At 39.9% G+C, this 15,656-nt stretch overlaps 1 protein-coding gene across 1 annotated transcript in view; it reads left to right on the plus strand.

Annotated features, from left to right (window-relative positions):
• The first annotated feature begins 3,940 nt into the window (after nt 1-3,940).
• MBD2 (methyl-CpG binding domain protein 2) overlaps nt 3,941-15,656 on the plus strand; it is a 59,055-nt gene continuing 47,339 nt past the window's right edge. Inside the window, exon 1 of the mRNA XM_006205810.3 lies at nt 3,941-4,708. Within this exon, the coding sequence (XP_006205872.2) occupies nt 4,170-4,708 (539 nt within the window). The 5' untranslated portion in view covers nt 3,941-4,169. The remainder of the gene's footprint in view (nt 4,709-15,656) is intronic.

Below are 15,656 nucleotides of genomic sequence, written 5' to 3' on the forward strand. Positions count from 1 at the left end.
ACAGCTGTTAATACTCTGATTTCAGATAATCCATGTGATTATATACTTGCATTGAGAGGAAAATATGCTGCTCATTATTTTGAGAGTATCCAATTTTTACAAAATGCATGAATCTGATTTATTCATCAGGTATCTAATAACCCCTCCCATGTTCCAGGCAAGCCCCGTCAGGCTCTGGTGATGCTGTGGTGACAATAAGAATGGCCTTCTAGGCTGGCTGGGGAAGAAACACAATTAAATAACTAATCACAGTCAAGTACAATAAATGGTTGGGGGAAATATCTAATGGTATACATACAGCACACAACCCAGGGGGGTCCAGGAATGAGGGGGTGGAGGGAGGTCAGAAAAGGCTCCTTGCGGGAAGTGATGTCTAAGATGGGACCTAAGGGATAAACAGGAATTAGCTCAGGAAAGGTGCTGGGGTAGGGATGGGGTGGAAACAAGGGAACTTCATCCATTCTGAAGCAGGACTAAGTCCAGGGGTGAAATAAAAGAGACAATGCGGCAGTTTGAAAGCAGCTAAGCAGACAAAGCTGTAAACTCAAGTCCGGAGACGTGGGTTCTCGGCCTACTCTGCTACGTCTGAGACGTATGTGAGACGCTGGGAAAGCCACTCATGGCATGAAATCTCTTGGCGAGATGCATTTCCCAATTTACTCAGTTACTGTTCCTCCCTCTGCTGTGAACAGCAGCCCTTGTCAGCCCTTGTTTCTCTGGATCACACGTCCTAGCATTCTGGTGTTTTTGAGACCAGAATTAAGTTAAAACAAAATAAATCAAAACAAAAAGCCACCAGTGTTTAGCGTGTTAAGTGGTATCTTAGAGCTCTGAAACCTAAATGTCGTTTTCTTTCTATTCCTAGTCCTATGTTTTCTATTTTTAGGAAGTTAAATCAAATAAGCATCTCTCCATCCCTTAATCCTAAATGCCTAATACTAGCCACTTATGGATGGCTAATATAACAACCAGCAGAAAATTTTAAAAATGCCGGACACTAGCTTCTGAAATAATTTCCCTTGATTCAAAACTTACTTCTCCTTGTCTTCTCTTGCCTTTTGAGTAATTAATGCTTCTCTTTTTAGTTTGAACTATGCAGGGTAAGATTCCTCTGTAGTCATTCCAAGTGGAGGGTAATAAAAAAAAAAACTTTATTTTGCATGTACTTGAAAGTGTCATCGGCCCTTCTGACATGCCACGCCAGAAGCCTTTCGTTTTAGTTGGGAAGCAGTTGAACAGTAGTTGGGCCAACTCAGTGAATCATAAAACCTGCTAATTGGCGCTGGAAAATGGTTTTTGGCTATGCCCTCCCTCTTGTTTAATGTCTTAATAAATTCTGACCATTTTGTTTGATCTCTGTTAAGAGAAGGAAAGTGATCCCCCCTGTTATCACTTGGTGCAAATATACTCATTAGAAAAAGTTGGATTCTCCAATATGTAAATCCTTCTTTTACTAAGTATCTTATCACATTCAAAAATTCAAATGCAGGTTATATTTGTTAATAAATATATAGATCTCAAAACTAGCCATTACTTCCTGTTCTTTTAAGTTTCATCCCTTGTATGTGTTCTATTTTTCTTAATAAAAATCCAAACTGACATTTATTTTTCTTGAAAACTATGTTTTATTTAATGGCTTAATCTCAGGTTTTTTCTTAAATAACAAAGGGAAAATATCATAAAAAAAAATTAGCAGTCTTCCAGGGGTGACAGCTGGTGTTTCAGCACCTGCTTTTACACCTGGGAGGAAGAGATCAGAGGTGGTTAAATCTCTTTTGTTCGCTTAATGGACCAGATTTCATCCCTAATTCTCTCTTGCTGTTGTCTTTCATTTTTTCCCTAATGTGAAGCCAGCAAGACCTTTTCCACGGCAAGAGAGATAAAATTGAACAATCGGTCACTACTTTACTGACTGAGAAAAACAATGCTGCTCTTCTTCCAAGAGTGATATAAAATGCATTTCTCCAGAATTATAAGAGGGCTATTATTTGTCCAGTATTTTAAGGGAAACAAAGGGATCTACCTCTTAGGTACTTAGCGTTTATCCTCAATACTTTAAGGTGTCAATCTAGTCCCTGTGAGAATTTGATTAATTAGATTGTTTCCTTCTTTTAGTGGAAGAATAAATGTTTTTGTTTGGTTTTATACTTTGCTTTATGGTATCACAGCAGAAAAATTCAAGTGTGACCCAAAAAAGCTTCTGAAATGCCTAAAGAAGAGTTTTCTTAACAGAGGGAACCTTCCACTATATTTACTGCGGTTTAGCAAATGGAATCTGGTAGCAGAAGTCAAAGTAATTACCTTAAATTGACAGTGATTTATTCCTTTAAACATACTTTTATATCCATTATATCATTTGATCTATAGCCTTGTTAGACACAGCATGGGAAGATAAAATTTTCCAAAAGTATATCTTTGCCCATCTATTATCTCAACTACCATTTCTACTGAGATTTTTGCTCATGTTTGCCCTTCAGTTTTTAATTAGGTGTGAAAACCAAAGCCTGCCTCTTGCTGGGTGTTTGCTACCCAAACTTTGATCTCATAATTCTCATTTATTATTTAACCTGAGCCTTAAATGTTGGTGTTCCTTAAGATTCAATTCCTGCTTCATCTTTCTTTTTCTTTTATCATAATTTTTTAAATTTAAATTTAAACTTAAAATGTATTTAGTTATTTATGTATTTATTTATCTGTCTATCTACTTTTACCATGTGTGTTTTTCCTTGGAGATCTTACTTACTTGCAGGGTTTCCTTCAATTGTCACTTTCACAAGATGACTTCTAAATGCACATCTCAGAACTGATATCTCTCCAGCGGACTTGACTTTCCAACCCTTGGCTGGACACATTTTAAAACAGATTTTATGGAGGAAGCTATAGCTTAGTGTATCTCAACTCAAGGACCTTCCTTTAATAAGGAACTTTAAGGTCAGGCTCAGAGACAGACAAGTTTGCATGTTTGAGTTGGTGTTTGTCTGCATATGTTGCAAAGACAAATCAAATAAATTTTGATTTTCCATTATTTTATAGTAATTGGTTTTTTTCTATATATTAAACTTGGCCCTCAACATTAAGGTCCCATGTGTACAAAAACTGAAGTTAGTTTATTGCCGTTTTCACAAAATGTAGTTTCCATGTTTCAGTCTTCCAAACATTTCATAATATACCATCTTGAGTTTAGAAATGTTAAAACACATAGAAAATGTGGTCCTCTGAAATGGCAATTAGTTTTCTTAATCAATTTGTCATTATTTTTTAAAATCACTCCTGAATGATGAGTTGGCAGGTCCAAATGAATTCCACGCAGATTCCTAAAGGCCGGTGACAGTGGGTTAAGTTGGTCTTTCAACATAGGGGTGTATTTACCAAGTCAAAGGCCATGGGTATTTGTCGCAGGCCATTAGAGAAGGAGGTCCAAATTAAGAAAAGATCCTAAGAAATGAGGTAAATTCTAGGTGGATTCAGGGATTCTGGTCATTTTATGCGGAGTTTAGAGGTGAACCCTGCCGACCTGGAGGGAACTTTTCAAACTGTCATTTCCCTTCCAAAGTTCTAGGAGGATAATCAATCCAGGGTCCGGCGGCCTGGGAGACAGACTCTAGGAGGGTAGCGATATTGCCCTATTGGGACACTTCGACTTAATTCGTGAATCTGAGCTCCCGGGCAAGCTCTGATATAAAGATGCAGGAAAGAGGGTACCTCTTAAGCTGATAAATGAATAGTGAGTAAATACAAAACATGAGATACAGTTTGTTCGTTGTTCATTAATCGGGAAGCAAACGTGGCTAAAATCGCATAGCTGAAGAGGTTAACCCTATTTGAAACAAAGTAACCCCAGTCGCTCAGACATCCCCCCACCGGTGACTCGGGGCCCAAGTCGTGCGCCCCGTGGGGGCGGGGGCCGGAAGGGCGCGGCCGGGGGCGGAGCGGGTGGGGCGGAGGCGTGTCCTCCGGGAGGCGGAGACAAGATGGCCGCCCCTAGCGCTTGGAGGACCTAAGAGGCGGTGGCCAGGGCCACGCCCCGGGCGGGAGGGCCGCTCTGTGCGCGCCCGCTCTATGATGCTTGCGCGCGTCCCCCGCGCGCCGCGCTGCGGGCGGGGCGGGTCTCCGGGATTCCAAGGGCTCAGTTACGGAAGAAGCGCAGCGCCGGCTGGGGAGGGGGCTGGATGCGCGCGCACCCGGGGGGAGGCCGCTGCTGCCCGGAGCAGGAGGAGGGGGAGAGCGCGGCGGGCGGCAGCGGCGCTGGCGGCGACTCCGCCATAGAGCAGGGGGGCCAGGGCTGCGCGCTCGCCCCGTCCCCGGTGAGCGGCGTGCGCAGGGAAGGCGCTCGGGGCGGCGGCCGTGGCCGGGGGCGCTGGAAGCAGGCGGGCCGGGGCGGCGGCGTCTGTGGCCGTGGCCGGGGCCGGGGCCGTGGCCGGGGACGGGGACGGGGCCGGGGCCGGGGCCGCGGCCGTCCCCCGAGTGGCGGCAGCGGCCTTGGCGGCGACGGCGGCGGCGGCTGCGGCGGCAGCGGTGGCGGCGGCGCCCCCCGGCGGGAGCCGGTCCCTTTCCCGTCGGGGAGCGCGGGGCCGGGGCCCAGGGGACCCCGGGCCACGGAGAGCGGGAAGAGGATGGACTGCCCGGCCCTCCCCCCCGGATGGAAGAAGGAGGAAGTGATCCGAAAATCTGGGCTCAGTGCCGGCAAGAGCGATGTCTACTACTTCAGGTACCGCCTTGGGGGGGGAGGGGACGCCGGGGTCAGGCCGGGGTCAAGGGTCAAGAGCTGACCCGGGTAGGGGATGTCAAGATGAGAGCAAGGGCCGAGGGGAGTGGCTAAGACGGTCTGGCCTGGTTGTAGAAGGTGCCTGAGCCTTTGGGTGAGAGTTGACCCCAGTGCAGTGACAGTCACAGTGTCTGAATGGCGAGAGCCCAGAGGAGGGCGTCTGATGTTAAAGGTGTTGGTGAAAAAGGTTTGGAAAAAAGGGTTACTCTGGCAGGAATGGCTAGTCCACTGAAGGGTTAAAAGAAGGTGTAATTCATCGAAACTATAAAACCAGTCACTGTTGGCTCCTGTCCCAGCCTGTCCCAGATTCATCATCACAAGAGTGTTTAATCATGCACATGTGGAAGAATTAGCCATCTACAGTAACAAGGTTTCAGTTACTTTGTGGAATCCAGGAACGTTTCACGTACAGTAGCCATTTGGAATGCCTGTATTTTCTTGGAACTCTCTTGATGTTGTAGAACTTAACCCCTCTTGAAAACAAACACTGTAATAAGTTGTTAGACTCCTAGGCCAAAATTTGTACCCTAGGGGACATTTTGGTTGTTGCACCTTGGGAGGGGTCGCTACTGGCATCTAGTGGGTAGAGGCCAGGGATGCTGCTAAACATCCTATAAGGCATCCTACGAGGCCAGGGGTGCTGCTAAACTTCCTGTAGTACGCTGGACCGCCCTCACAGGAAAGAATTATCTGGCCCAAAAATGTCACAATTGTGGGTTGAGAAATCTTGGTCTGAATGATAAAAGAGTTTCAGCCTGCTGGTGAATCCTGTGGTCATACTGTCTGTGTCATTAACTTGGATGACCCAGTAAGCCAGGAAAGTGTCTGTGGCTATTCATGCCAGTGGAATTTTCTTATCAACAAATTTACCAACTTTTCTTATAAACCATCCCATTTGTAGAAAATATAACCATGTTATGTACTTGGAGGGCTGTGTTTGTGGGATGACTGAGTCATTTTTTAGGGAATATATATGGATGTTGGAGTAGTTGTCTTCTGCCATTTAGCCATTGGAATATGATATAAAGGATCTCCTTTTTCCAGCATCAAGTAGGTTTAATACATTACCCCTGGGAAGAAGTGTATATGCACACACACACACACATACACATATGCAATATGGTGTTTATGAAATGCAAATACTCTTAAATAGATTGGTGATTAAAAGAAGTATGTGTGTATATATACATATATACTACACATGAGAATGTGATCACTACTGGTATAACATATAAATATAAACATATTCTTGATAGTTGCTCAACTGTATGGGTGAGTAGTTTCAGTAAAGTTATTTTACCTCTTTTAGTTAAAAAATAAATAAAAGTGATGTGGCCTTAGACCGTATTTTGTCACTGAGTCTGAGACCACTCATCATGAAATCTTAAATGATAAACAGAAAACTTACTTTAAACGTATGGAGGTGACAATCCTGTGTTGTATTTCCCGTATCATTAAATATTAATTTTGCTTCAGTGACACTGAGAAAGTTATTGTGGAACAAATGGTTACTCCTTCTCAAGTTCACTTGTTTCATTTAGTGCTTTTCACAGTTGTTCATTTTTGCATATTCTTTCATTAACAGCTCCTGTTTTCTTTCTAAGCAAGTAGTGTGCATAACCTTAATGTGAGCCAAGTATTGATGTCTCGTAGCTAGTTATATTTGACGGGAATATTCTGTGTCTGGGATTGAACTCCTTGAGGAATAAGTGGCTAGTCTATTCTCAGTAGAGCATTTTAAACTTTGAATTTCACTCCTTATGGCATTTCTCCTGGGATATGGTTTGTTTGGTTTTGGGATGATTTATTTGTTCAAAGTAACTTTCAGATATTTCAGAGCTTTTTTTGTTTTATTTTCCTTGCAGTAGCTGGAAAAGTAATTTCAGAAAGGCAGATTGCTGTAGTGCTCATTCTGATCTGTGGTCACTTAATTTTTTTTTTTTGAATGTGTTGTAAATTTTCGATGTTAATTTTTTGATACAAACTCAAAAGATATTTTATGGTAGAAAAACTGATACAAGCAGTTTAAAACAAACTTTCTAAACAGATTCATCCTAAGAAGAATCACAAACTAGTTTAGTGATAATTACTCTCTAAAGTCTTCTTATGAAGCAGTGCAACATGATTTCCTTTTTACTTGTTTACGCAAAATAAAAAGGCACATTGAACAGATTTGTGCCACATTCGCTTAGTTCGGGGCTGGAGGGAGTGCTGTCTATTGCCTGTTGACTAGGTACAAATCAAATCGTAGTTACTCTGCAGAATGTAACATCCAGTCTTGCTTTCCTTCTGAGAGGTTACATTCTGAGGCAGGAGGACACATACAGTATGATGTGATACTTGTGATACGGTGGTTACTCTGACTTCTGCTTTCAGTGATGAAGTCATATTAAAGGTGAACACATTTTTCAACAAAGTGTCACTGCTTTGCATGTGAGCATCCCCGTATACATGCTAGCCATTCAAAACCAGTAGCTCACAAAATACAAGCCATATCTGTTAATAGGTGGGTTTGGCGTTAACTCGTCCGTTGGTAATGTGAACACCTGCACCTGTTTGTTCACACAGATTCTAATAATGCTAACTCCTGATTTAGGTTGCCCCTGGGGAGGTTAATTTAAACAAATCTGTGACTGTTAATGGAGGGAGTGTCTACGCTTACTAATTGGGCTTAAATCAAGCTCATCGAGAAAAACCTCAATTTTTTTTTTTTTTTTTTTTTTGCTATTTCCTGAGATTGCCAAGTTCTAATAGGAAGACTCGCCTCTGGTTGCCAGTTAAGCAATGTAACTATCCGTTCTGTCTGGATTACTGGTAGTATTGTGGCAGTTTGTGTAGTAACATCCAAAGCTAGTTTTTAAAAAGGCTGTGATTTGATAAAATGATGGATCTATTGGTGTAGTTTCTGAAAAAGTTCATTGCCATTATATGAACCCATTATTTGAACAATAGTTTTCTAGCTGGTGTACTTGACTCCTGTCATTTCTGGTACCCTGCACTTGCAGACTGATATGTTTGAAATATTGTTTTCCTCTGCATAGGAACCTTTAGTAATTATCTTATTGCCTGTTTTTAAAAAATCAAGTCTAAACTTGTTGGGTTCTAGACTCTTGGTTATAACTGGGTTAACGGCCTGGGAGTCATGGTAAACTGTTACGACTGCTACCATAAAATATCATCTGGTTGAATATTGGAAACATAATAGTAAACATTCTTGACTCTTTTATCAAATTATGATGCATTTGCAGCTGATCACTTCTCTGAAAAAAAAAGATAAAATGGAACCAGAGAACAATTAAAATAATCATTAGAAAGCAGGTGCATGAAGAGAGACTAAAGAGGTTTCACCTTGATCTGAAATTGTATAATTGAGGTCTTTAAATCATGAGTGATGTGATTAAAGTAGGAGTCTCTAGGGAAGGCAGCAGAGCACAGGAGTTAAGGGATCAGGAGTCAGCATGCTTCCTCTGCACTGACCAACCGTGCAACGACGAGCTTGTCACTTAAACTTCCCAGGGTTGTGGTTTCTCTCTTTGTAAAGTGGGTATGATTGTACCTGTACCTCATAGTGTTATAAGGATTTAAATCTAGAACACTGAAATAAATACATAGATCTCTTGAAGCTTTGAATATGTTTAAGGACTAATTAAAGAAACCAGTTCTTCAGATAACTCAAGCTGTATGGGCTGAACATATTAAATAGGTTTTTAAAAGTGTACAAGGCGTATCCCATTTGTTATTAAAGGTCAATATGGTGCTTTGAAGGCATGAATTCTGAATCATTGAGGATGTCAAAGTTCAATTAGTCTCTTTCCCTTTTTTTTTTTTTTTAAATAGACTCATCCATGTAGTCTTTGTTGGATTTGTCAGAAAAAATCTAGCTCAGTGGACCGGGGGGGTCACAGTTCTTTAAGTCTCTCTGACGTTCAGTAAACTGTTCTTCATAATATTTTCTTTCTATTTATCCACATTTAGTTAAATGTTATAACTCTCGTGTTTCCATAGAACCTGTGACTTTCTCACATTGGCTATGTTCCTCCCTTAAGGCACAAAGCTGAACACACAGATGCTAAGTGTTTACCAATTCATATGACACTTAAATTTTTGTAAAACAAGTCTGAAATGCCTTCCTAGCCTTTGTTTTATATTATCTGTGATTTTGTGCTGTACAGTTGTCTCCAATTTGCAGGTGGTGGGGTTACGACAGGGAAGTTAAGTAATATGCTCTAGGTTGTGCTGCTGGTAAGGGCAGAGTTAGAATCCAGATGCAGGCGGTTTAACCCTGAAGCTCTTAACCACCCCGCTCTGCTGCCTCGCACAGATCCCTGCTTATATTCTCAAGTATTGCACCAACTCACGCCTAGTCTGCTTTATTGAGCTTCGTGTACCATCTAAAATAATGTAATTACTTACTACGATGCTTGCATCCTGAAGTTGACAAAGGGTAAATTCTAAATCCGATTTGGTAGTGAAGCCATTGTATCAAAAGATGCTCTTCCAGTTCTGTGCAATATTAAAGGGGAAAAAAATGGAAAAATTGTTGTAAATTAACATAATCAAAGCAGTTTTATTCTGGATAACATAAGTAATCATTTTGTTCAGAAATGTTTTTCTCTTTGATAGACATCTATCCTAGGATTGACTCTCATTTCTCAGATATTCAGATAGGTAACACATTCCCTAAGGAACAACCTATATAGGTCTTCTTCATTTAAAAAACTTTCACTTAAATTAGAAGAAATCAAATTGTAACTTGCAGGCTAAATGTAGCTTATGAGATAGTTTTATGTGATTTCTGCAAAAAGCTCGTGTTTCTTTCAGAGTTGAGATACAGTTGAAATGTACCCTATAGACCAAGTTAAAAAAAATCTGTTTAGTTAAAGAAAATAACAAAATGCAATATTTATTAAACACTTAATTGCATAACCAAAAGTTTTACTTGCTTTTAGTCTCTTTTTGATAATGCCCATGTGAAGCCTGGGCCCAGAAAGAAAAGCCATAGGTGTGGTGGACATTGTGCTCTGGTGATTCTCTCTCAACTGTACCATCACATCTTTTGTAATGTGCTAGAGAAAGTTTTGTTAGGGTGCACCATTGCCATCTGTCCTCCGTCTGATTTTTAGAGTCTGACATGCAAAGTCTCTTGCCAGAACGCCCGCAGTACCTGAAGTAGAGGAAATACATAGCTCAAAAGGAACTGATACATGTTCATTCTAAATATGATCTCCGGCAGAAATTGATGTATGATTTGTTTCAGATTGCTTTTAAATTTTCATTTGTGAAATACAGGGTCACAATTTAATTTTTCATAATTTAGCTTTAATTAACAGAGCAGAAGTGGATGATTTGCGAAGTTAGTGATTTTTCTGTTTTGTTTTGTTTTTGTTTTACTCTTTATGGTTGGACTAATTTAATAGCAATTCACAAACTTTAGCCTGTGTTTGAGATTCAGACCGGCAGGATGACTTAGAAATAAACCATCAGCTCTTGACTTGATACTAACACCCTTCACAGCTCCTGTCTGTTCTCTTACTGCTGTTTGCCGTTTCCACTGAGAAATAACTTGGCAAATTGAAAAATGAAATTTTACTTGATAAGAACTTCTAAAAACTGAAACTTCTCAAGGAAAGAGAATAGAAGTATGAAATAGAATGAAATTTGAATAATATATGGAGATCTTATGGTTTTGTCTTGTCTTATTATAACATAAATTCATACTCATTTGGGAACTTGATTACATAAGGAGTATGCAAATACAAATAATAGTGAATATAACTTAAAATTAGATTTTAAATTTGAGCCCTTAGTATTTGTCAGGAACCAGTAGGAGTGATTTACAAATGTGAGGAAGAAAAACATCATCCTTTTGATGATTTTTGAATAATACATCTTGGTATTCTTTTCTTTTTATGCTGGAAGAGCTCATAGATTAAAGCAAGGATGAATAGCCTTAGAATTCTTTTTAACATGTATGCGGTGATGTATGCATCTCTTTAAAAAGGTCTTTCCTGGAGGCCCCTAGAACAAATGGGCAATATGTAATATAAACATGGACGTATGAAATACATTTTGCAACGTTTACTGTTAGAGCATACAAGGCATAACTCACCATGTCAGATTACCATAGTTTCTAAATCCTTTCTCTCTATTTCTGTACTTGTCTGAAGGCCTTGTTTGAAGTAAGGCTGTCCGTAGATGACACAGGTTTAGAGTAAGAATGGGGACTTTGAGTCAGAAGATTGGGCTTGAATCTTGAATATTGTTTTACTGTTTTAACGTGGACAGATTTTTAAACTTCTGTAAGCTTCTGATTTCTCAGCTGTAAATCAAGGGTAAGAATTCTACCTCATGGAATGTTTTGAGCTTAAATAAAAGTACATGTAAGGCATTTGGCATGTATTGAATTGTCAGTGGATCAGTAAAATGTTAGTTCCTTTCTCTTCACCTAATTAACCAACATAAATAGAAGCATGTGCTTGTTAATATGTAAGGATTCACAATATTTTGTTCTATTTTGAAGTGTGATTAGAGAAGAACTTAGGTTATACATGTTCATCAGAGTTTTAAAAAAGTATTCCATTTTTTTTCTCTGATTATAAAACTAACCCATGCTTAGTGTGGAAAATTGGGAGAATATTATAATGAGAAATGACAATCCTTGTTTAAGTCCTAAGGTGATGCACTGCTGATATTTTGACATACTGCCTTCTATTCTGTTTTCTGGATATATTTGTCTACGCACACAGGTGTGTGCGTATGTGCGTATGTTCTTTCTTGGTACTTTTCATACTGGAAGAATCCATAGATAAAATCAAGGATGAATAAACTTTTAACACGTAAACAGTAGTGTATGCATTTCTTTAAAAAGGGCTTTCCTGGAGGCCCCTGGCCTCTTCTTTAAAAATATAGTTTTTTGGGGGGTGTTCTTACCTATCGGTCTATATATTTTTTATTATGGGAAAGTTCAAACACATGCAGAAACAAAAGTGGATGGAAGAGTGTAATGAATCCCTCGTGTGCTTGTCTACGAGCTTGAACAGTGACTCCTGGCTGGTCTCATTTCATCAATATCCAGTGCCCTTCCCCACGTCTCCTGTTATGTTTTGAAATAATTCCCAGAAGTGTTTCATTTCTGACATTTCCTTAGCACTGTTCAGTCCCCAATTCAACCAAAATAGCCACTGTTTTTTCCTTTTTCAGAAAGTGAGTGCTTGTGGCAATGGGATGAGATTAGGTAAAATTCTGCATTCATTCATTTTTTATTTTTTGGTGGATAATCCTGGCTTTTTATTTTCTTAATCATAGAGATAACAGAATTTGCTACCAACAATATACTTTTTGCATACAATTTTTGTTACTTAAATGCTAGTTTATGGAATGAGAATGATTGATACAGAATTTGAATTATATTTGAGGTCTTTTATACCTCTTAAAATTGTGTGGTGATTCTTTAAACATTTAGGTCAAGGGAAGAGGTGAAACGCTGTCATATCTTATCAGTTGCCAAATTGTAAATAATTTTTTCCTTATTGATATTTTAAAAATAATTCTCTACCTCATCCCTTACCCCTCCCCAACTGCTAAGGAAATTCTTTAATGCTCAAATTTACTTATCCAAACTCTTCTTATTTTTAAAAAACGACTTTTCAGTTTTCAGGGAGAAGTATTCAGCTTGCATCCTTTAATGTTTAAATATTTTATTATAGAACATTTGAAACATATGGAAAAGTAGAGAGAATTATGTAAAAACTGCCAAGTATCCAGTTCAACAGTTGTCAGTCTCATTTCATCCATACCCAGATCTACGACCCCTGACTCATTACTTTGAAGTATATCTGACATCCTGTCATTTCATTTGTGAATAACTACACTTTAATATGCTATTTGTGAAGATAGGATTGAAACTTGTAGACGTTTTGCAACTATACAAAACTCAGTGTTTCAAACTAGAATACAAGAGATGCCAACAGGCAGTTCGTGGTTATTGGCCTGGTTCCTATTACTTCTTTCTGCTCAGGCTTATGGAAGAGGTGTGAGACAGATTGGTATTTCTGGGCTCTTGGGTACTGAGGTGGAGACGTACATACTGGACCAGGTAAAAGATGTGGTTTGCATCGGGCTGAAGAGGGAAACCATTCAGCCTGTTTATTCAGACTTGAATAAACCAGTATGGCTGGGGTGAAGGTCACTTGGTAAGAGGAGTGGAAAGTAGGGTTGAAAGGTTAAGAGAAGACTAGATGAAAAAGAATCTAACTGCAGGGCTAAGATGTCTGACTCCCTTTTGCTAATGGGTTGAAGTCCGTTGAGGGCTTTTAAACTGGAGCTGTGGTCACAGTGGTGTTTCAGGAAGTTTAGGATAGTTTAGGATGCAGAGACTAGCAAATAGAAAATCAGCCTTTTGTAATTTAGTCCTGAGGTGATACAGACTTGACTTAGGCAGTGGGAATGGAAAGGAAGGATGGATTCAAAGGTGATTGTGAAGGAATTGGATTTAGTAACTGATCAGAGATGGAAGGTAGAAGTGGATGAGAGTAGGTAAATTCTACCTGGCACAAATATAGAGGGCTGAGGATGGTTCATTTTAGGAAAGGCCTCCATTTAGAGTTTGGGGAAAAACGAGTGGGAGTGGGCGCTGACTTTTAGATAGATTTTCTTGTGTGTGTGTTGTGTAGTTTTGAAAAAATGAGATATGTTCTTTGAATTAATTGGTTTGGCAGTTTTCTGATTGTATGTTTTGTACCTAGGTATGGAAAGCTAATTTTAATTTCAGATTTCTAGTCTTGGCTAACGTTTGATTTCTGGAGATAATTGTTATTTAAAGTTAGAGAAATCTTTCTTTCAGTACTTAACTCTTGTAAGTAACAAGTAACTTTAACACTTGGAGAGAAGAAAAATAGGAAGTTGATGTTTCTTCATTCTCAGACTTCTCTAGTGCTGTAGTTTGTGGCATTTTTATTATTCCCCGCAAAGCACTTCCCGACGTCGTTGGAGCGTGAAGCACCTCGGCACTTGCCCTTGAACCACGCGGCTGACCACCTGCCGTCCACAGGGCACCTTGCCGCTCGCAGGCCTGTCCATCTCACCCCATCCTGGGTGCTGCTGTCCCAGAAATTGGTGTCAAACTGGTGTGAAGATATACTCGTGTCTGCTCACATCTCTCGTTTCATAATGGTTTGACTAAGCGTCATGATTATCCGTGTTACCAAAGTAACTTGAAAAAATACATTCTGCCGTGTTACTCGCTTTCAGAGTGCGGGTTCACATGGCAGCGGCAGGTCTGCAGAAGAGTCCATCTTCTCATGGTAAACTGGCAGGGAGTGAGTGTGCAGTGGTCTAGCTCAGGTAATGCTGATTAGAGATGAGTTGACAGAGTGACAAAATGCAAATGCCACTAAGGTAAGGAGACTGTCACTTAGGTCCTTCTGGTGTCACAATTAAATTTTTTGTAGATTTGAAAGTCAGATGCCAAATAAAATCTCTTTCTTTTTGGTAAACTATAACTAGAAACCTCTAAGGTAGAGTTGCATTTAAGAAGTGCTTTAAACAGTTTAATCAAAATGAAAGCAGGCAGAGACATAGTTCAAGTGATGAAATGCTCTTATGAGAACTGGAAAAATATAACTCATGCTTTTGATTTTCATTTATTAGGTACTTTTTTCACGGTATTTAGCAGGGAGGACAAGTTAAAGGTGAGATCACAGGTTGCTGCAGGGTAGGCAGATCTAGGGGGCAGTTGGTAGGGAATTTTTTTGTGGTTGAAAGTGAAATATTAGTATTTCATTACTGGGATTAGAAGTAATCACTTTGGGCAGAGAAAACTGAAAATGACTAATATCCTTCACTAGTCTACTAGAGTTTAAAAAAAAAGTAATTTCCCTAAGTTACAGTCTGGTGCTTTTAGAATAAAAGCTTAGTCATGTTAAGCCCTGGTGTGCCGGAGACTGTTACCTAACAGCAGCCATCTTAGAGGGCGGACAGATGATAACTTAGTCACTTTGGGCAGGACAGGAGCCTTAGTGGCGTGGGGTCTTTCTGTTCACCTAGCACTGACTTCCTCGGCCACTCCAGGGCCGTCTTGCCAGTGTGCAGGTGGTCTGTACCTGACAGGCAGAATTCTGCTGACCCATTCCCGTGGGCCTCTTCCTGCTAATATGCTTGCCTTCAGCTCCTGGTCTTAAAGTCCCCCTGGGGCAGCCAGGTTGACTTTCCTCAAAGCACCAAGCACAAGCTAGAGCAGTGAGAAGAACGCGGCTTGTACCACTGTCCTGAAGGCAGCAGTGTTGTATGAACAGTGTCTGCAGCTGTGCAGTGCAGGGGCTTAGGTCTGTGTATCAAATCGTTTATCAGAATCTTGTTCACCAGTAACTGGCATATCTGATTATAAGGACAGTGTGGCTGTTTTAGCTTAATTAAAATTAAATGTAATATACTGTGACAAAATAGTAATCTACCAATTTTTCATTAATTTGGGTCTTGTAGTAATACTTCATTTTTTATGTAGCATAAGATTAATTATGAAAATATATTCCGGTTCAATTTTTAAAATTCCAGGCAATATAACTTTTAAGTAAGCATAGAATTTCTGTTTCATTGTGTCTGCAAATGAAAACCTTATTCTTAACTATGCATCTAATAAGGATTTTTTTTTTCACTCAGAAGTTGCCTTGTTCCATGCTAGCTTATATAAATTATGTTTGAGGATTTTAAAAAGGGACACTGTAATGTCTGGTTGTTTTGACTCATCAAGGGGATGTATAGAATTGTAATGAAGTAGAATTGCAGGGTTAGTAGAATTATTTCTAAGTGGGCTGGGGGAATCACAGACAACTTCATAAATGCAGTGACATTTTAGCTGGGCTTGGAGGAGTTAACAGTTCCGCGACAGACAGGA

This window comes from Vicugna pacos, chromosome 30, assembly GCF_048564905.1.
Source record: "Vicugna pacos chromosome 30, VicPac4, whole genome shotgun sequence".
NCBI lineage: Eukaryota > Metazoa > Chordata > Mammalia > Artiodactyla > Camelidae > Vicugna > Vicugna pacos.